General features: G+C 41.4%; 1 protein-coding gene across 1 annotated transcript in view; it reads right to left on the bottom strand.

The window, feature by feature from the left end:
- Positions 1-22,963, bottom strand: part of LOC125231005 (S-adenosylmethionine decarboxylase proenzyme) — a 45,967-nt gene continuing 23,004 nt past the window's right edge. The window contains exons 3-9 of the mRNA XM_048136333.1: positions 8,260-8,461; positions 6,436-6,532; positions 5,801-5,964; positions 4,171-4,263; positions 3,684-3,839; positions 2,065-2,252; positions 1-736 (exon numbers count right to left, since the gene is read on the bottom strand). Of these exons, the coding sequence (XP_047992290.1) occupies positions 2,118-2,252; positions 3,684-3,839; positions 4,171-4,263; positions 5,801-5,964; positions 6,436-6,532; positions 8,260-8,461 (847 nt within the window). The 3' untranslated portion in view covers positions 1-736; positions 2,065-2,117. The remainder of the gene's footprint in view (positions 737-2,064; positions 2,253-3,683; positions 3,840-4,170; positions 4,264-5,800; positions 5,965-6,435; positions 6,533-8,259; positions 8,462-22,963) is intronic.

Below are 22,963 nucleotides of genomic sequence, written 5' to 3'. Positions count from 1 at the left end.
TGAGATAAAATCGTTTATTTGATTGGAAAGTCCTCCGGCCGCCACCGTCGCCGCTCACTACACACGCCACTAGGGGGCTACTGATATGTTACACGTCTACATGAAAACGCGCCCGAGTGCCCGCTAACGGAAGATTCGATTCAAAAAATACATCGACACTCGGCCGCCCGGGCCGCTAACGATAATATCACCCGGGAATCACTTCGGAACATACGTCACTTCGGCGCCCTATGCTAATATTTACAATCGGATTAAAGGACCGGCGGGTCCCTATTTCGTACGGGGGAAGCTCCTAGGGGCTCACTACGGGTGAGCTAACACGAAGCTGAGGTGGCGCGAGGCTTCGAAACGTCACGAGGCCGTCGCGTACGTGCCGTCACACGCCGCGTACGAGGCGGGCTCCGCTCCTCTAGAGGTCACATTCGACGAAACGTGACGCTTCGGCGTCCGGCGGCAAATGTGACCCCGCCACGCCGGGGATCATCAAACGGGTTGCAGTTTGAAGACCCCCGCTCTCGCCGGTTACGTTTATGACTAGTGTTCGCACTGGTATTTGCGACGCAGAGTCCCCGCTTGTGGTTTGTGTGGTCACGCGCGCTGCTGGCAGGCGCGCGCGACGGCGCAGGCGGCGCGGAGCAGCTCGGCCGGCGCGCGCGCGAGGCGGGCGAGCAGCGGGGGCGGCTTGCAGGCCGCCGCCCAGTGGTCCGGCGCTACGGCGAGTATGCTGTTGATGTCCCTGCCGACAAGTAATAATACGATTAAAATTATCATTGTACACCTCGACCTCCAGACCGACTCTCTCGACGCCGATCGCTAGAATCGAACCGACGTCACAAACCGACTGACAGACGAAGCATAAATCCCTCGAATGCTTACATTTTCTCAAATGCTTCGTCAGTTCGCGACAGTACCGGCTAGCTTTCGTGGCAGCTTCCGGTATACTGCTACGCGATGCTAGAATAACATTCCCCCACCGATAAGTGGCAGCTTCCGGTATGCTACTAGACCCTGGAACAATACTCCCCCGTCGATAAGCGGCAGCCTCCGATATGCTACTTGATGCTGGAGCGACATTCTCCGACCGATGGTGCAGTAGCATCCGGTATGCTACCTAATGCTGGAATAATATTCCCCCGCCAACAAAAAACGCTCCTTCATTTTTTTCATTCCCAGATTAATTACGATTTTTATCTTCTCACACGTCTACGTCTGTTACATACAGTAATGTGGTCGACGAACCATTGCACAAAATACATTTCCTCTAAAATGAACGCCTCAAACACCGCAAATATTCGACCATAGACTCTGGGATTGCACGTTTGGGGTGAAGACCCCGGATCAAAAGCAAGCACACTCGTGCTTCAAGAAGTTGGCAAAACGTCTGATCGATGTAATATTGTAAGTTGACGTTAATGCTATGATTACATCAAACGTAACATGTGTAATTGTGTACCTAAATAAAAATTTAATTACCATATGTTTTTGAAAATTAAGCACTTTTGATGCGAACTTTTGGGAATTTGTATTAAGTTAGTTGATATCAATGTTGTTGTACTACATATAAATTGGTTTATCCACATAAATAATCATTACACATTCTTCAAAATGTGTTCTAAACTTTGATGTTACTCTCTTTTTTAATCCCCGAAGCAAAAACGACGGGGTGAAGTTTGACGTGTCTGTCTGTCTGTATGTCTGTCTGTTTGTCTGTCTGTCTGTGTGTGTGTCTGTCTGTGGCATCGTAACTCCCGAACGGATGAACCGATTTAGGTTTAGTTTTTTTGTCTGAAAGCTGAGTTTGTCGAGAGTGTTCCTAGCCATGTTTAATGAAAATCGGTCTACTGTGTCGCAGTCGGGGGTTTTTTCAAAATTTTGATTTTGTGGTTAGGTTAGGTTATTAAAGATCAAGGCGAGACTTTTTGAGCTTTAATTTCAAAACAACACGTAATTTTCTATACTAAAAAAAAACTGCATTCATAGTTTAAAAAAAAAGAAAAAATGGAAATAAGCCCTTTTGAAAAGACACTCTTCAAATGTAGTGATTTTATGAATAAACGTAGTCACCTGTAGTTGTGCCTAGTGCGGGTGTGGAGCTCGCGCGCCGGAGTCGGCGGGCCTCAGCTCGGGAACTTGGCGAAGAGCGCGTACTGCAGCTCGTAGTTGGCGAAGCGGCAGTAGTGCGCGTCCGTCGTCGAGTACTCGCTCAGCGACGAGAAGCGCTTCAGCGAGCGCGGCTCGGTGGCTGTCGGCTCCTGTGAGTAAAATCATTCAGTATCAACTATAAAACTCCCGTGAGACTCAAACATATTTTTAATAGTTATTTGTTATACAAGGGAGCAAAGTTGTATTTTAACACAGTGTGGAATTGAAAAACGAGCAAGTGAAAGGATTCTATAGTTGAACCAGGAGCGAAGCAAGTGGTTCGAGAATAGAATCCTGAACTTGCGAGTTTTTTAACACACGAGAAGTAAAATACATTTGCACCCGTGTGTAACACAAAACTTTTTCCCTAACTATAGCGAGGAAACTACAACGCAAAAAAATGCGTTTATCACTGCTTCCAGTAGTTCCACAGGAGGAAAATCATCTTTATTACTAGATTCACCTACTTTTATCAATTTTAAAGTAGTTAATTTGACTTTATTCAAGGTCAAATTTCTTTACCCACTAGTGGATAAAATGCGTTTTTACCCGCTGTTATTAAAGGACAAAACACGTGTTTCCGAGCTAGTGAGGGGAAAAAAATATTTTAAGCGCATGCACGTATGCGTCGCGCTCTAGACGCGGGAAAGGCGGGGTCGCTACTCTTGAGAAAGATCCTCGAAAATGGATCGAAACATGTCGAACGCTACATCGACTTAATAACCCGCTTAAAATATTTTTGAAATCATTCAGTGTAAGAATAAAGGATATAAAACTTAAGAGTATAACATAATAAATAAAATCAAACGATGAAAAGCAGTCTAGCGCAAGGGTTGGTTACGGTTGCATCTGTTTTCAATGTTGCCAGCGAATTTACGAGTGGTTTTCGCTAAATATTTTGAATTTCGTGACGTTGATGAGTCTTAACTGTAGTTGATGCAAAGTTGGCCCTAAGTTTCCTTCACTGTTTGTATTTCAATACAGTGCATCGCCAACACTGCGCTGCATCTGTGATGAGCTGACGCTCTGCGATAGGCTAGTTTCCTATACTTAAAATAATATATTTTATGCAGTGCACGAAATAAAGCACCACATAATTAGATGAAAAATATGGACAGCAGTTATTTTTAAACATAATTTCTATTTTATAAGTCAAAGAGAAAGATATAAAGTAAATGAATTGACCGTGACGTCAGTCCTCAGTATTTCATAGTAATTCCATATTAGCAAATCGTTTTGACAGTTCTTAAAAAGAAGCTGATTTGACTAGTAGGAAACTAGCCTATTGCCCAATATTACTTCCAAAAAGACGCGGCAGATCGCGTGTCTTTGGCATGATATGTGAGTGTGTTTAGTAAAAGGTCCCACTTCGTCGGTTACCATTAAGGCAAGATTTACTTGTATCTATGAATAAACTGGCAAAGCGGCTTTAGAGCAATCGACAAAGTGGGACATTTCTCGTGCACACTCACATATAAGCTGTGTCTCCAGCCTCGGTAGCTGTCCCCACAACACACCTGAGTATTTTATAAAATACAAACCGGAGTAGCGAAGACGGTGAGCACGAAGCGCTGCGGGCGGAAGGCCTGCAGCACGCGAGCTATGACGTCATCGTAGCTGGACACGGGACAGTTGGACTCGAATGACACGTACGAGCAGGAACGCTCCGGGGTGATGTGGATAGTCATGTAGCAACCCTGAAACAAAAAAATCATTTTAAAAATTGACATAGAATATAATAGAAAACGTTTATTTGGAGAAAATATACATCCCATCAACCCGCCCATAACCCTTATATAACCCGGCAACCTTCAAATCTAGGGTGAACAGGCATCTTCTGGGCGAGCTCACTCCATCGTAAGCCACGTCTTTGCCTTTGGCTATTAGGAATCACGAATGAAATCACTAAGGGAAACAATGTTAATATTTGTGGTTTAAAACTCTTTACAGATAAGTGACCAAGAGTGCAGCAATCAGTCCCCCAAATTCTGTGTTCATCCATAAAAGCTAATTTAAATGAAAACTTACATCTTTATCGAGCCCGTTCATGGAGTACCCGCAGGGATCGAAGAGGAAATCATCGATCACCATGCCTGGAATGATTTTGTCTATACCCGATACCTGTAAAAGAAGGTTAAGTATTTATATTTGGAGTTAATAATTCATGTAATAAGAGTTTTGAATGATTCACGGTTATTTTCATTAGACTTATATTGACCGGGGTTTTCCGTGATCATGATGCATGCAACTGCGTCGAAATATCGGGAGATCGACAAAAATCAAAAAGGTAATCACGGTCTATATCCCGGTCAATATAAGTCTAATTCATGTAATTAATAATTTTCCTAAAGTGAAAAAGTAGTAGAGAGAGTGGTGCTTTACATGTACAACAGGATTAATATGAATCAAAATATGGAAAAGCTATATGGGTTAAGAATTTCATCACCCCCTTTCTTCCCGTGGGTGTCGTAGAAGGCGACTGTGGGATATGGGTTAAATTGTGGCGTAGGCGAGAGGCTGGCAACCTGTCACTGCAATGTCACAGTTTCGTTTTCTTTCAACCCCTTATTTGCCAAGAGTGCATAGCTGGGCATTAACTCGTTAATCCGTTAATCGTTAATTAACGAAGTTAACATTTCGATTAACGGATTAACTTTTAAGTTAACTTGAAAAAATGTTAACGGACTCGTTAACTTCCGTTAAATTTCTCCGAGTCCGTTAATCGTTAATCTAGTAGGGCACAGGCGCCATCTGCGCTGCGAAAAACACGTTCTGAACGCTACTATAAAAGCCCGAAGTACGGAAAATCCTATGATTTGCCGGTAAATCCTAGGTTTTACCGATGTCGATTGCTAAAAGTCCGAAATATTACCTAAAAAAGTATTCTTCACGTGCATTTGCTTTTACTAACTTTGATTCGGTGAATCCTAAGCTTTACCATGGCGACTGTTGTAGTGGAGCAGTAGGGCAGCAAATTCGAGCCCTATTTACGACCACATTCGCTTCCCTAGCCTCTACCGCCCAAAGTGGCACAATAGTCCCGTCACCGCCAGCATCTCTCCTGACACAGCTCTTGGCAGTAGCTCAGGCGATCACTGCCATCCACGTGCAGCCTAGAGTTCAATAGGCTAGCTGTACTTCGGCCTTTTACAGAAATATAATACGTTATAGTGGATACTGATGCAACTAAATATTTAAAGAAAAGTTCTTTTTTTCACGTGTTAACGGATTAACGATTAACTTTAACTTACGTTAAATTTGTCGAAATGTATCGCTTTAACGATTAACGAAGTTAACTTTTTTAGTAACGGATTAGCGATTAACGAAGTTAACTATTTGATTAACGGTGCCCAGCTATGCAAGAGTGGCACTGAAGCTTTAGTAGTTTCATGTGCTCTGCCTACCCCTTTATGGGATACAGGCGTGATTGTATGTTGTTGTTCTTACACACGATATTAGTTTTTAACCCCGACGCAAAAAAGACGGAGTGTTATAAGTTTGACGTGATTGTCTGCCTGTCTGTGTGTGTGTGTATGTCTGTGGCACCGTAGCTTTCGAACGGATGAACCGATTTAGGTTTAAAAATCGTTCCACTATGTCGAAAGCTTTTTCATAATTAAAATTTTGTGGTTAGGTTATAGACTGAGTAGAAAGGTACCTTGGTGGCTTGTTTAGCGTCTGCTGAGGCAGCGCGTGTGAAGATGTCCATGACTTCTGGGTCCAGGTCGGACATGAGTATCTCGAGAGTCTGATCTGGTTCGTAGGGCACGCTCGCCGCCTCGCGGCCGCTACGCTCTTCCTTCTCCAGTGCATCTACTGTCCCTGTAGGAAATTACATACAAACTCAAATACTCTTCTGGGATAGCGGTTCCTACAGTTGAATGAGCTCCGACCCATCTAACAAAAAGTGACAAAATGGAGACTAACCTATTAGCCGCGTCGGGTAAATACAATTGGTAAAGCTGAGATAGACCGATCGGTCGTAGTATCGTATTAGGGTGAAGTCACAGCATCGACCCGCATTTTATGTATGAGACACCGCTCGTTAGTATGAATATGGATACGAATCCTTTCAGATTTCCGATGGGTAAGCGTCTTCATACTGCGATTTCTCATACATAAAATGCGGCCATAAATACATATTTTTTTTTACGGTTAGCTGACTAGATGTTGAGTCAGACTACTGTCTGAGAAAACCGTCCAAATATTGGGAGAAAAATCTCTTAAACATTAGATTAATTTGAGGACCAGACGTTTACTATACTGATAGTATGAAAACTATGAGAGGATTACCTTCAAGTGGCAGCAGTGTGTAGAGATACCAGCAGTCCTTCTCCGGACCCATGATGTAGGCGCGCCCGTCGCCGAAGAATGAATCTAGCAGTTCCACCTGAGAACAGAAGAAAAAATCATTAGTTTCACTCATTCTGATCCGATTATACATTTCGAAGACTGCTTCGTGTCACCGGATTCCTTTGTTTGACATAATGATTGAAATTCATAAAGTAATGATTAGTCATGATTCTGAACCTGCTATCTTTTCAGGGTTTTTCGGTTAGATTTGTTTTATGGCAACCCTTAAAAGTTGCGCATTTCTCAGAATAACCAAATTGAGGACTATGACTTTATGACTTTAGACTTTATGGGGACCAAACGATTCTCGTGTCACTTATAGGTATTTAGGGCCGTGGTCTGAACGCCAGAGGGCAGTAGTTTGTAGATACATCGTCTGCTCATCGCTTCGCTGCAGTCTACCCACGGTCTAAAGAATGCTCGTTTAGGGAAGTACTCGTCTTGCATACAGCGCAGCAAGTAAATACAATAGCAGAGCGTATACAAGCATATATTGCACGAGTTTTATTTCCGAGAAGCGATTACAAGCGGCATGTCACTTGAGACAAACGTATTCAAAGTATTCATACAGTAACGTTGCAAAAGTTACGCCACGTCCGGTGTGGAAAATGACAACTTCTTTTCCGTTATGCATTCAATTCTCCTGATCAATTATGTAATGTTTGCAATGGATATTTTGATATCTATGATCTACATGATATGTTATAAGGGTTACAAGGTCAGGTCAGAAAAATGGATCCATTAATAATACAAGGACCCTTATACATATGGAACATAAGGCCCTTGTATTAAAATATCACAAATTAACAGTTATATTATTTAGCTTAAAATTTGTTGTTGAATCTATAACCGAGTTAGAAGTGGAAGTTATACGATTTAAACAAACAAAAACACATTCTAATTGGAAACCAGAACTGTTGTTTCTGATAATAATATTGCTTATGGGAAATTTTCCAGCTGAAAGGAAAACTATTACAAATTACTCATATCATAGGCATAATGTGACGCAAGTTGTACCTAATCGAGATATAATTCTCACAATTAAAAACGTCTGGTAAACCGTTATCAGAGTTCAGGACCTATTTGCCGTTCACTGAATTATCTGTTCTTGGAAACGAGTGATCAGGCAGACAATGTATGATAGATATTTTGCAGTGAGTAACGCGCGTTTACTGGTTCGATAACCATAACAAACGCAATGACAGGTCGAAATATTGATATAGTTATGAGAGTACAATGAAAGTAGATGTTTTGGCGGTTATTCAACGGTATACCAACAAATAACAAACCTCGTGCCAAGGTAATTATGTAATCAAAATACAGTTTTCATCAATAAGCACGGCGTTAAAGAAGCAAAGGATTCTTGCATTTGTGTCATTCGATTTCTACACAAAAATGCAAATGGTAACAACTCTTTCATTCCTCACTGACGCTTTGATAGCCATAAGCAAACTTTGTTGCGTCGCATGAAAGATACCACTATTATTTACAATGCTTATTAAATCTCCCTTGATCCAGCGCATCACTGTAGGAGTTACCAACAAGGCTTGACAGGCAGGCCATGAGACCAGGCGTTCCCTATAAGGGCCACGGAACGCACGGCATTGTCCGTTTCATAGACTACCACTGGCTCCATTTACCTCGCAGCCGCAGTTGTCGACGCGGGCGTGACATAGGTATTACATCCCGCGCCAGGCCTAGCACCTAGCCTACCACTAGCTAATGGTGACGCAGGTCTGTAGACCCCAGCTGTACTACACTCACCTCGCTGTCGAAGTTGTCGTGCGGCCGCAGCTGCGCCAGCGGGCGCGCGAACTCGCGCCGCGAGTAGAACACGTTGTCGACGCGGGCGTGGCCTGCCACGTCGCGCGCGAGGGCTAGCACGGCGCGCAGGCAGCGCAGCGGCGTGGTGGTGCCGCAGGTCTTCAGGATCCAGCGGCGGCGGGACACGAACATGCTGCTCTCGCTGTTGACAAGGAAATAGTTTTTATTAATAATTGTTGATTCAGAGAAAAGTTGAGACACTTGAGAGAAAAACTAGCCCAGAGGCAACATGGTTTAAACTTTAAACAGAGCACATGCTTAATATTCCGCGGGGCTGTGTGTCCGATTAGCCCTCGTGGAAGGTGAAGGCACCGTCATACGTTGTTGAGGTTGAGCAAAGGCTCTAGGTACCTTCGACGTTCACACAAAAATTCAGACATTTTTTATATATATTAATAATGTTTAATAAATTAACCGGGTTACGATTAGCGTCACCTAATTTGAGAGAAAAGATAAGAAATTGTGCCTAGATTTAAGATTGGCCTAATAGGAAAACTGTTTAGTTAATCTTTATTTAATTTTAGAAGTTATTTGTCCGCACTTCTATATTATAAGAGGTGATATATTGGTGTGGAATAATAAGCACTTTATAATTAACTCCGTATATTAAAATAACCAGTTAACGTTACAATGGTCGGAGTGAGACTGGCGTCTCGTTCTCACATTGAAAGGATATTGCTTTTGGCTAGTCAGCTCATATCGCGGTGCGCACGTACTTGAATATGAGCTGACATAGCTATACTGTTCCTACATTACTTCCCCCTTAGGGAAGAAAAAAAAAATTACATAAAAAATTACATACAATTGAATAGTATCTGATATTTGTTACACCCTGTATGTTTCGTATGTTGTGGCTATTCCGCTATCGGACAGGTGCGCGTTTCGCTGACATAGCGTGACGCGCAGCTGTGCGATATGAGTACAATGTTACACAATGGAGGTTGTATTATATGATTACGTTACACAACTATAATTAGATATTAGAACTAAGTTTATTACAAAAATGTTTGATTTTTTTTTTTTTTTTTTTTTAAACATGTTCATTTATATACTGAATACACTTGATCATTTTGATAGCACTGAATTATTTGTTTTATTTATAACACTTCACTTAGTAAATCACAGGTTGTTGTTTCGGTTGGGGTTGGGCTGGTTCCCTGTGCACTACGACTGCTGTTGGCTGAACTCTAGCTACTGCTTTTAGTAACCAACTTCTTATACATTGTCTGCATTTGGACTGTATGAAATACAAGAGAAACAGTGCCAATATTACTGAGATAATTATGAGGATTATTCCAAAATAATTCAATTTCGTGTCTACTTGTCCAGTAACACTATGGACTTCAGCAATTGCAATACTGTTATGTGAACCATCCTCTTTGCTCTGTGCATAGCCCATTTTAATTATATTCAAAATTTACTTTTATTTCACGATAAATATATGACACACGTTGTGTGTTGTTAGTACCAATATCTTACGACAATTGCTTATAGTTGACACAAATACATATTTATAAGACAATATATTAGTAACACATACATTGCAAAATTCATTTAAATTAGTACAAAAATAATTCTGTGATCAAAGTTCATACTTTCACAATACAATCTCTTCAGCATTTTATGCTGTTATACATAACGTAAACACTTACGACATCATGACTAACGCTACCCAGCCAGTACTGTAACCGCTATGCTTTGCTATAAAACAACATCACATCATTGCCTTACTATGATAAATAAGACGGATAATGTCTGTTTTGACCGTTCGTATGTAATATAAGTCCCGTTACTGACGTAAAGTTCAACTTAAAACTTAAAGTATCTGATTTCCTAACCAGGGTGCGGAACATCATGTTGCAGAGTCCGACTTGAAGCTGATTATACCGGTGTAATGAGTTTGAACGTAGTCTTCCCTCTCGAGAGATAAACTACCGATGCTACTTTTCGGAAAACAGGAAAAAACTTCCTGCTCCCGGGGTCCAGGCTCCATCCAGGAGATGCTAAATTAAACACAGTAGCGGACCCGAATGTCACGTTCTCTTATTCATCGATTAAAAACCTTACAGGTTTATTTATAACCCTACCACTTTTAGTGGTCCGCGGTTTCGAGTTAGCTTCGCTTTCGCTCTGCGTTGTAGTGGAGTCGCTTACCTTACGTAGGTTCACGCTATCGTTGACGTCATCATTCCAAACGTGAGCTGGCTTCAACCTATCAATTGAAATGCGAGCTTGCCTATTTTGAAATTGGATGAGAAATACTTTATCGTCTCTTTCTAAAACTTTAAATGGTCCCATATACGGTGGTTGTAAAGATTTCCTCACGGTATCGTCTCGTACGAAAACGTATTCACAAGTTTGCAACTCTTTGTGAACAAATAGAGTACGGTTATTGCGAGAACCAATAGTTATCGGTTTGTATTGAGCTATTGTATCGCGAATGTTGTCAACTAAACTACAAGGATCGCTAGGTTCGTTTGACTGTGTGCTGAAAAAGTCTCCGGGCAACCGTAGTGCCCGTCCGAACATCATTTCTGCGGCGCTTACGCCGTTATCGCTACGTCCTGCGGCACGCAGGCCAAGCATCACAGTAGACAATTCGTTTTCCCAAGAGCCGTTGTCCATTCTAGCCATAAGGGCTGCTTTAAGGGTGCGATGGAATCTTTCCACCTTAGCATTGCTCTGGGGATGGAACGGTGTGGTCCTAATTCTATCTATGCCTAACAGTTTCATAAGCTCGCGGAACAAGTTACTTTCAAACTGGCGTCCTTGGTCTGTCGTAAGTCTGGTCGGACAACCGTAACGTGCGATCCAACCGTCGAATATAGTTTTGGCTACAACCTCTGCTGTCATATCCTGTATGGGAAATGCTTCCGGCCAACATGTACGCCTATCTATTATTGTAACTAGGTAACGGTTTCCATGTGGAGATGTCGGAAGGGGTCCGACTAGGTCTACATGGATATGTGTCATACGGTCGGCATCTTCAAACGTTCCTAATTTAGACATCGTGTGACGATTAATTTTTGATTTCTGACAAGCGATGCAACATCTTGCCCAATTAACTACGTCTTTGTTCATGCTAGGCCAAAAGAATTTCTTTGTAACTAGCTTACGAGTAACACGCGTTCCAGGATGACTTAAGTTGTGCACACTTTCGAATGCTGTACGTCTAAACTTTTGTGGTAAATACGGTCTTGCTTCTTCTAAAGAAATTTCACAATAGACAGATTTACTACATGTAGGTATCGCTATTAGTTTTAATTTTATATTGCTATTTCCGTCGTGCTGATCCGATTGCGTCATGTTTTTTAACCATTCATCTTTTGCTTGCTCGTCGGCGAGTTCTGCGTAATCAAGTGATGTGGGGCAAACAATGGTCTCTATGCGAGAGAGTGTGTCAGCAACAACGTTCTCTTTCCCACTTATGTGCCGGATGTCAGTGCTGAATTCGCTAATGAACAATAGTTGCCTTGTTCGTCTTGGTGTTTCGTTATTATTCTTGCCTATATTTTCGAATGCTCTACATAAGGGTTTATGGTCCGTGTAAATTATCAGCGGCCTACCTTCGAATGATTTACGAAAATGTTTCAGTGACATGTAAATAGCTGATAGTTCGAGATCATATGCAGAATAACTTTTTTGAGCTTTAGTCAATTTTTTTGAAAAGAAACCTAAGGGTTCCCATTTCCCGTCAATCAATTGATTCAAAGCTGATCCTACTGACGTAGTTGACGCGTCAGACATTAAGGCTAAGACTGCGTCGGACCGAGGGTGGGACAACGTAACGGCTTTTTTAAGGCCCATTTTACATTGCTCGAACGCCTCTTCGGTCTCGCTCGTCCAAATTATAGGGGTCTTGTCTCGCTTTTTCGCGTTAACTAAATATCGGTCGAGTTTAGCCTGCATGTTCGCTGCTCCAGGGACGTGAGACGATAAAAGTTTAGCATTCCTAAAAATCTACGTAATTGTTCTACGTTCTGTGGTTTTGGGTAGTCGACTATGGCTTGCACTTTCTCCTCTAACGGCCTAATGCCCGTGGTAGTTACCTCATGTCCTAGGAACTCCAGCTTCGATTGTCCAAAGCTACACTTGGCTAAATTGATCGTTATGCCGTACTTGTCGAAACGCTCGAAAATCAGTCTAAGATGGTCCCTATGCTGCGCCTCATTATCGCTCGCGATAAGAACATCATCTAAGTAATTGAACAAGAAGTCGAGACCTTCCAGAACTGAACTGTTCATGAAACGCTGAAACGTTTGAGCAGCACACCGAAGCCCGAATGACATTACTGGAAATTCAAATAACCCAAAAGGGGTAATTATGGCGGTTTTTTCAACATCCTGTTTAGCTACTGGAATGCAATGATACGCCCTATTTATGTCTAACTTGGAAAATATCTTTTTACTAAGGTCCGACCGAGAACGATATTTTTGTCTCGGCCGAGAACGAGACCGAGACCGAGATTCAATTTGATTCTCGGCCGAGACCGAGACCGAGACCGAGAATTTGTAAAACGGTAAAAAAATTTGCCATTTTTACAAAAAAATGTTTTCATAATCGAAATTCACCTTTTAACCAGGAAACCAAGAGTAGGTATGTTGGGTCCTGCTTAGTGTTTGGTTCCGTAACTACCCAAACATACCCGCACTCCTTACCTATCTACCGTAGCAAAATAGACTACGTCAGTGACAAAAACAATTATACGGCTCGCCCGGTGGTAAGCAGTCGCCATAGCCTATAGAGGCATGCAATTTCAGAGGTTTTACACGAGCGTTTAATACCCTGATTTTTTGTGACTTTTTGCAAGAAATCATAAAACAGGTTGTCGGATCGTGTTTTCTACGGGTAGTTTTCCAGGTTTTCCTTGAAAGCCTTTAAGCTTTACTTTGCTTTTGACGTATTTTAGGCACATGATTCAAAGTTAAGGGACACGATTTTTTTTGATAGCGATTATTTCCAAAATTGTATGTATAGGTATCTATCAAAAACATGACTATAAAAAACCCATACTTACTAAAAAACTCAAAACAGCATCCACAGCTCAAAATTTCGTCTGATATTCCGTAATTCGCCATTTCTATCATGTAAGGCAGGTATTATTCTACCCTGCTGTCTTCCAAACACATCAAGTTGTCGTAAATATTTTACACTCTTTTATGAATTATACCTAGGTATTTGTTTGTTTTTGGCTTAAAATATCGATAAAGACCCTACCAAAATCACTAAAATCGGGATACCAAACGGGCGATGTAACAAACTGAAAGCTAAAAACCGGACGCGAGTGCGCAATAAATTCAAAATCGCAGTCTCGGTTTTGCCGAGAATCTCGGCCCATTTTGGCCGAGAACCGAGACCGAGATCTCGGCCCGATTTTCGGCCGAGAATGCCGAGACCGAGACCGAGACCGAGATCTCGGTCGGACCTTACTTTTTACCTGCCAATATGAACGTAAAATCATGTAATCTCGGTATTGGGTATCTATCAGGCTTAGTTTGTGCATTTAAGGCACGATAATCACCGCAAGGGCGAATTTCGCCGTTCTTTTTTGTTACAACCGTTAAATGACTGGCCCATTGACTTTTGCTAGGCCTACAAATGCCTAATTCCTGCATACGACGAAATTCCTCCTTAACTTTTTTATACCTGTCAGGTGGTAATGGTCTAGCCCGCGCGAATGTTGGTGCACCCGTCGTTTCGATATGGTGTACCACATTGTGTGTGGGTGTTTCCTTGTATGTCGGTGGCTTTGTTATGCTAGGAAACTGCAATAACAAATCATGATACGGGTGGTTACCATTGACAGTATTAATAGTTGGTTGGTTGCTACGTACGGTCGGTGCGGTTATATTAAGAAAAGTCACCAGATCATGCAATTTGCGATCAGTTAAATTTACTACTAACTTGTGATGACTCAAAAAATCGGCTCCCAGTATTGGCTGTTTAACGTCGGCTATAACAAATTCCCATTTGTACGGTCTACGTAACCTTAAATCTAACGTTAAAACTTTAACACCGTATGTTTTGATTTCTGAGCCATTTGCTGCAAACAGTTTTAGATCAGAGCACTCACCCGCACGTTGTTTGTTCTGCACTGGTAATAAGGAAATGTCAGCACCTGTGTCCACTAAAAAATGCAGTCCAGTGTTTAAGTCTGTTACGCATAAACGACGGCTTGGTTTGATAGTACAGATCTCCGTCCTAGTCGCACTCTGTACTATCTCCGCTAGTTTCCCTGTTGGTTGAGTACCCATGCGCAGGGTTGGCGACATTTGGTGGCGGCAGGACCGAATCGGAAATGGTAGTAACAAAGCCAATCTGGTCTCCTCTCGGCTTGGTTCCGGTGGCGTGACGTACTCCTTGGTCTGGACGCTGAACGACCTCCGCGTCCTCTCCTTCCGTAACTACGACCTCTTGGCCTTGCCCGTTCCAAGTCCATCATTCTGACGCTTAACTTGGCAATCTCAGCGAGTATCACTGCTGTATCTGCGGTTCCTGAGGTGTTCGCTGCGGCTCTGTGCGCCTGACTCTGTGGTACTGCCGCTGCTGCCACGTTAGGGATTCTAGTGGCTTCCGATACGTCATCGGCGATGTTGGCCAGTGTGTCAAGATCACTCTCCCTGGATGCTACCAAAACCGCGCGCACTGCCGTAGGTAGGTGATTCTGCCACATTATTCTCAGTGTGGCATCGGGGAAGCTATCCTTAGCCAGGTTGCGCATCTTGGCCAATAGCTGGGATGGTTTTTGATCGCCCAGGTCCATTTCCCCGAGGACCTTCTCTACTTGCCTGTTTTTGGAATCTTCCAACATCTTCAAGAGCTTCGCCTTAAGCTCCTGATATCGGTTGGTGGCGGGCGGGTTTGTTAGAAAATCCGCCAGCCGCAGTATTACGTCCTTTGGCAGCTTCGACACCACCATGTCGAATTTGGCGTCGTCCCCTATCCGCTGTGGTGTTAATACTGCTTCCGTCCGGATGAACCAAACTCTGGGCTGGTCCACCCAGAAATCTGGTATCCGGCTCGACACTGAAATGGCTACCACATCGGTCGTTTCTGCTGCTGGTACATTGTCCGCGCCCGGTTGAGTCTCACTGCCCGAAGTTAATTTATTGGGATCCGGACTCATTTTTAATCACTTTAACTGTTTTTATTATTCACTGATCGTCCACTGATTCACGTCGGGAGGTCACCACTTTAGAAGTTATTTGTCCGCACTTCTATATTATAAGAGGTGATATATTGGTGTGGAATAATAAGCACTTTATAATTAACTCCGTATATTAAAATAACCAGTTAACGTTACAATGGTCGGAGTGAGACTGGCGTCTCGTTCTCACATTGAAAGGATATTGCTTTTGGCTAGTCAGCTCATATCGCGGTGCGCACGTACTTGAATATGAGCTGACATAGCTATACTGTTCCTACATAATTATGAATGAAATAAATAAGAGGAGATATTTAGAATAATGTAACAGTTTTCTGTTAAGCGGCTACCACATTAGTTTTATCTGATTTACTCTAGCTACCGGATTTCAGACCGACCCCGCGCACTGGAGAACACATTTTATTTAGTTGATAAGTTATTACGTACTTAACAATGATAAAAGCCTGCCTTTTTTTTTTGTGTGCTTGAGTTTTGACGATGCGTGTTGCGGATAGTGTATGTTATGGTAATGTTTTATTTTGACGAAACCTTAGGTGGATGGACACTCTGTTATATGACGAAGCCTGCGCTGTGGATCTAAACGTATGTATTTTTTAATGATTTCTTTTGTTCAATAAATAATTTGATTAAATAGTATGATAAAAGTACACCAACGTCTTGACAAAAGTTCATTCCAGAATAAAATTGACGATAGCGAAAATCACAAGACCAAAGGTCGTACGTAAAGCTTATCGTAGTAATTATTATACGACACGAGTTCAATAAAAACTTAACGAACTGAGATAAAGACATCCGCGACGGACAAAGAATCACTGAATGAGTTTAAAGTAGTTGTGGTTACATTGTAAATCTATTTTTAATGGTAAATGTTCAAAATAGGTATAAATAGTGCAAGGTTCCATTCGCTGGAAGGGGATGATCACACTCGTAAAACTGCAGAGAATTTTTTTTTTTTATATATATTAATATTCCTTGATGAATAATTATATTTTATGATATCTGATGAGATATTTACTGAATGTACCTACTAAGACCTTGCACGCATTCTACCCGAAATGGTGGGAAAAAGCTGATGACAGAGTGAGTGGAAAAACGAGGGGAGGCTTTTGCCCAGCAGTGGGACACTAAAAGAGGCTAGAAACACCTTGCACTCCGTTGATGCGAGCGAAATGAAACGAAATATTTATTTTCCAAGTAGGCATATCACAATGCGCATATGAACGTCAAATAAAGCTACGCCGGCTCTAACCCTACGCCTCAGGCTCGAGAAGATTTCAGTCCCCCCTCAGTTGGAGGGGGGTATCCACTATGGGACCGGCAAGAAACTCGGCGGGCCACTTCTTTTCAAAACATTACATCTTATAATTAACATGCATTAAAAAACAAGATACTATTAACAGACACACAAAAAAAATATTAACAGACTAGGTATAATTTTTATTTTATTTTATAGCTACTCTATGGAAATTAATTTCAATAAATTATGAATGAAGAAAGTTTGATAAGTAACACTAAGGCCCACTTGCACCAACCACTTAACTCAGGGTTAGTCAAATTCCTGTCAAATTCCATATAAAATGGTGGGTTAACCCTTGGGTTAACCTTCCATTTTTGTTGGTGCAAGTGGCCCTAATTGGAACTTGGAACAGAGATAATTTATAAGTGCATCCTTTCAAGCAATTATTTTGATCATCTATAATTAATCGGTACCATTGAGATACATCTCTATCTGCTTAGATTAACACGTACAGACTTAATAACAAAATACAACGTCGTGTATATTTGATATGGCTTATTATCGTAATTAGGCCGACATGATGTTATGTCGTGTAAGCGATCATAACAGTGTTTAAATTCCAATTAAATGGAACATTGTATTAAAGAGAAATGATACTTTTATGGAGGAAGTGACGGTACCTACTTTTATTTTTACTGCTTATTGCGCTTTTATGGCAGAAAATAATACTATGTTGGCGATAAACGATTCAAGTTATGTTATGTCGTAACTTAAGGTTGCTACAGGCTAAATTTAGCTTGAGGAATGAAAAAAGTAACAAGAATGGAAGTTTTAGTCGCCAGAGAAGAAGCTAAATTTAGCTTTAAACTTACTTCGAGGTTACACAAATGTATATGACTATATGTATATAGGTAAAACTAAGCTAAGGATCTCATATATTGGCAAACTAAAAGCACAGTATAATAAAGAGTAGGTACTATCGTACAGTATGGCCACTCCCGCTTCCCGCTGAAAGTGCCGCCCACTCCCTCTCGGTTACCTCACAGTTACCGCCTGTCAAAAACGCGAACAGTCGACCTGTCATATTTCACTTATACAAGCATAGTAGGTATCTACGCGTTCACCTACACGAGCTTACACTGTGCTCTGTGTGCTAGGAACGCGCCTCTTTGTTATATTTGATCGCCAGTGTCCGAGGTGTGCTAAAAGGTATGTCGTAACGGAAAGCAAGGATTCAAAATTAGAACCGTTTCGTATTGGTCAATAAACACTGAAGCCGCAGCAATGCTATTCCTACGTGTACTTATAGACGTGTAGGAGATATTAATAGGGCTGTCCGATAGTAATAGAAACAAACATCCACGCCCTGTAATGAATTAATAACAATCATAGCCCTACACGTACGGCGTAGTAGTGACACGAGGAGATCGACACATGTCGCCGATACCGCGCATGCGCCAATCTTCTGTTTATCTATGCACTGAACAGAGTTCGTTTGTTATTTTGTAAACTCGGTTGTTGTATAATTTACCCCATATTACCTACAAGTTACAATTATGTCAGATTAGAGGTCAAATAAAACAATACTTTTGCTTTTCTAAAACTTCAACTTGACTCAAAGGATGACAAAATTTACAAAACAAAACCCTGTAACTGAGACATTAGCCAGTCTTACACGAATTTGTTCGAAAATTGTTACAAAAACTAGTATTGACGTAGTATTTGATGACCGGTCTGGCTCAGTCGGTAGTGACCCTGCCTGCTAAGTCGCGGTTCATGGGTTCGAATCCCGGTAAGGGCATTTATTTGTGTGATGAGCACAGATATTTGTTCCTGAGTCATGGATGTTTTCTATGTATATAAGTATGTATTTATCTATTTAGGTATGTATATCGTCGCTTAACACCCATAGTACAAGCTTTGCTTAGTTTGGGGCTAAGTCGACCTGTGTAAGGTGTCCCCAATATTTATTTTATTTATTTATTTAGTATAGTCTATCACAGAGTAGAGGCCCAATAGATTACCAGTTCATCGTGTGATATCAATATCAGTCTGTCAGTTAATCGTAAAAGATGTGGCTAATAGCTGACAGGCTATATAGGAGCATTCCATGAAAAAGTCTACCAAAGCCCCGTACAAACGCGAATTTTCTCAAAATTGGCTGGGGTCACAGAGAACCTCCTATAGAGTGGCAGTCTTGTATATTTGGTTCGCGATACGAGTCACCAGTGTTTGGGGTGCGAGGAGCGGGCGGGGAATGTGTTAAGCGCGCTGTGATTGGCCGTTTCAAGGACGGCGGGCAGTCGCGCCAGATGAAAAGGGACAGAAGTATGACTGTCCCTCTACTGACGCGTAAGTGGCCAATGTAAGTTGACCTATGCCGGCTCTGAATAAATTATAAATATGACTTATTTGTGGAATGTAATGCCGTCTGTTTTTAAATTTGAGCTTCTTGTTACCTTTCCACACCATTTCACACTACAGGTGGACATCTTTAAGGCATCAAAATACCCTTTTCCAATTTTTTTGTGCGAAAAACACGCGCTGCTTTCGGGTCTGTTACTTGGTCGATACTGATCGGGCACGGCGAGCGCCCGCGCTTATATCAGTGCAAATACTAGGAAGGCTGGCCACCGCGAGTCGTCTTGTAATAGATGTCTATAGGGGTTGGTCTGTGGCTGGGGTAAAAGGGTCTTTTTCTGAGGTAATGTGCAGAATTATGCACAGAAAACTGACTATACAGGTGATACAGGTGAATCAACTCTTTCTTGCCTGTTATTGCCATGGTTACGGTCCCCTGAGCCACGCTGGTTTTATACAAAATTATGCTACTGCAATTATGCAAGCATCGCAGAAACATCGGTACTTTACTTACTTGGTAATCGTATTTGGCTTTGAACGCATCATATTAAGTGCAGGGTGCATTAACTAAAGTTACATAAGACAGATCCAAATCCAAAAGGTCTCATAACCGTATTCGAAGTAGGTATATTAGCGTTTACCGTACTGTTTACTTGTTACATAAGGGACTGTGAGTCATGTTGCACGGTCAGGGTCGATCGTCTTGATGCGGCATGCGGCTCGCGTTTCGATCGCTTCACCACATTTCATTCAAGTCTTGTGTTTCTTTTGTGTTATGTAATGACAATTTATATAAATAATGGTGCTTTTACGCGGTAGATATAAAACTGATTGCCAAGGATACCATATTAATATTAACTACAATGTTGTAGAATGGGTGTCTGTTGAATAGGGTTTCTGAAACGTTAAGTTTCATACAAACATCCTGGGACATTTTGGGAAATCTGGTAGATCCTGCTCAGCATCATGTACCAATTTTATCAATATGGAGGACGTGATCTAAATGTAAAAACTTTTTGAGCAATGTTCAAACCTGAACGATCCGTAGAACAAAATCATAGCGTGTTAGCACAACACACATAGCCTACTTATCGCTGTGCGGACAAATAGAAATAGCTATATTTAGGCCCTATTGTAATCAGACGTCTAAACAGTTTCTCACAGTGTCCGTCTGTCTATGAACCTACTTAATATATGCGAATAAATACTTGGTAAATAACCGATTGATAATAATGAGGCACCGTTTATTCATTTCATCTTCATTGCACAAAAGGAAAACTTAATGTACCAAAAGGTAAGTTAGGAGCACCAGGGCCATTTTTTTTCAAAGTTGGCTACTCCACTTTTTTTGTAACATGGGTATTTTTTACGCGATTATTACTCAGAATCGCGAGCTCTTTCGATCCTGATACGGGAAAAAAATGTCCCAAGATTTCCATACATTTTTTCGAACCTTCCATTCCGTTACCGCCATACAAAACGTAGGAAAAAATGGTAACGGAATGGGAAAAAAACTTCGGGACACTTTTTTCCTCCTATTCAAATTGAAAGAGCTCACGATTCTGAGTGGAAACCACATAAAAATTTCCAAATCCAAAAAAAAAGTGGGGTAGACAACTTTGAAAAAAAATGGCCCACGGTCAAGTAGCAGCAAGGCAATTATGGGAGCATTCTGATTAGTCAAGAAATATCTTAATGATATTGCAATATCAGGTACCAACACGCCTAACACAGGAAGTCTAAGTATGAGGGTCTCCTGTACTATGTGCTTTATTGACCTATATAATTTAATTATGGTTCCACGGTAGTATTTTACAATTTGTTGAGACATCCACCACTAAACACAACAAACTGAACAAACAGAACAATCATCTGCACACAAACATTAGATTAATGTTCAAACATAGGTACTGTTCTACTATTGGTTCATGACCTCGCAACAATTAAATAATGGAGGCAGATAAAACTCGCCACTGTGTTCAGTTTATGGGACTAGTTGACCTACATTCTTTAGCCACCATAGTGGGAACGAAGTTCCTATGTTTGCGATCGTGGCAAATTTATTTGACCGCAAAACTTCGTCAGACGTCAAATAGCCATTCCCCGTTCTACAAATTATATTTCAGTAGAACTTCTAAGTTCTATTACGACTAGTCTTTTTCTGATAGCTTTTACTATAGACCGTACAACTTCTGTCAATGGAGTTAGACACTCAGCATATCATGTTCAATACGTACTCTATTCAACGGCTATATCAACGCAATAGTATAAAGATTTCCATAACTAGGAAAAGGAACCATATGTTAAACACACATAACACAACCTTGCCCGTGTGTTTATTCCTGTAAGATTAAAACAAATATTAGCTGTGACTAGCCCCAGCGTCAGCTAATCTGACGTAAAGCCAATACGCTTGAGGAACGCGAGCGACCTTGCCATTGCGATGGTGTGAGTGACCAGGGGTTTTGTTCATATCTTGTTTAGTTTTAAAATATGTTGCCTTTCATTTGTACTATAATGGAGAAAGAGCTTAGTCTGACCGATTTCGGCAAACTAAACTTTAGTTAAAAATGTTAATTACAAGTAGAAATCCATAAATAGAATTGTTTGTTGCAATCTTGTGCTTATCACTACAGATATAGTGCGAAAAGATTTTACTTCGTATTCCTACGGAAACGTACGAACATGTCATGATATTTCAGTCAGTCTCAGTACAAGACGTACTAACACTGTTTGAACTAACATGACAAAATACGAACGTTTCCGAAAAAATACGAAGGAAAACCTTTTCGCGGTACATCTGTACGTGTGTAGTTGCATCATACAGGATGTAGCTAAAAATGTTTCTAAAAGTAATAGTAGGTAACTAGGTACCTAACAGAAGTAACCCAATTGTGGCAAGAAAATGACACGTGTACAAAAGTCGTGTTACCTTATCGAGCGCGCCCGGTGTCGGTTTACCTAACCTACCAGGGTACCACTTATGTATATAAACCCTCTGAGACGTTTCGGGGCTTATAGACATAGACGAAAAGGCCTCCAGGCACTATTTATGTCGCGTTACTTTCCTCTTGGAAAAACAACTGGATACTGATACTTTTTACACCATGACTTGTGATATTTTTTACATTAAGAGTTCAGCATCAACCGGCCATAACTGCAGAAACAACCAAAGTTTTAGCTTCGATTTCTACTAACCAATAAATTTCAAATCCCTTTTTCTTAAATAAGCCGGTCAAACTATGTAAATTAAACCATTGCTGTAGACCAATTAGCCCCACTTGCACCAACAACTTAACTCAGGGTTAGTGGGCTGTCATCTGTCTCATTCCATATAAAATGGTGGGTTAACTCTCGGGTTAACCCTCCACTTTCGTTGGTGCAAGTGTCCCTTAAAGGATTACCAATGCCAATCTTACAACACACTTAGAACAAACTTCGCTATTTTATTGTTATTGTTGTGCGCTTCAGCTTGACTTTCATAATACTAAGGTCACAATACGCGAAGTATTATCAAAACGCAGCAAACCAATGGTTTGTCAAATATGTTTATGTTAATGCTTAATCCAACTTTCGGTAAAGCGAACAATACCCACGGAAAGGGAAAGGAGCCTCCGGAAAGCATAAGTCCTGTTGAGGTTATTTGTCATCAAACCCTCGTGGCTGCAGCGAACTGCGTCACAACCACATTCACCAAGACTTGTTACTACTTCGTCTACTACAAGTTGACTTGCGACTGCCTAAGGCTAGTATCACACTGGAGTTGCAGGTGAGTGGTGAGTCTTGGTGAATGGTAGTGCTGTGAGCTGCGCGCAGGCGCCGATCAATAGACAGGCTGAGGCGCCATTCAGTGGCGGGCAGGCGCATTCGTCAAACGGCCC

This window comes from Leguminivora glycinivorella, chromosome 11 (assembly GCF_023078275.1).
Source record: "Leguminivora glycinivorella isolate SPB_JAAS2020 chromosome 11, LegGlyc_1.1, whole genome shotgun sequence".
Taxonomy (NCBI): Eukaryota; Metazoa; Arthropoda; class Insecta; order Lepidoptera; family Tortricidae; genus Leguminivora; species Leguminivora glycinivorella.
The sequence above is the reverse complement of the archived record's forward strand: the minus strand, read 5'-3'. Positions and strand labels throughout refer to the sequence as shown.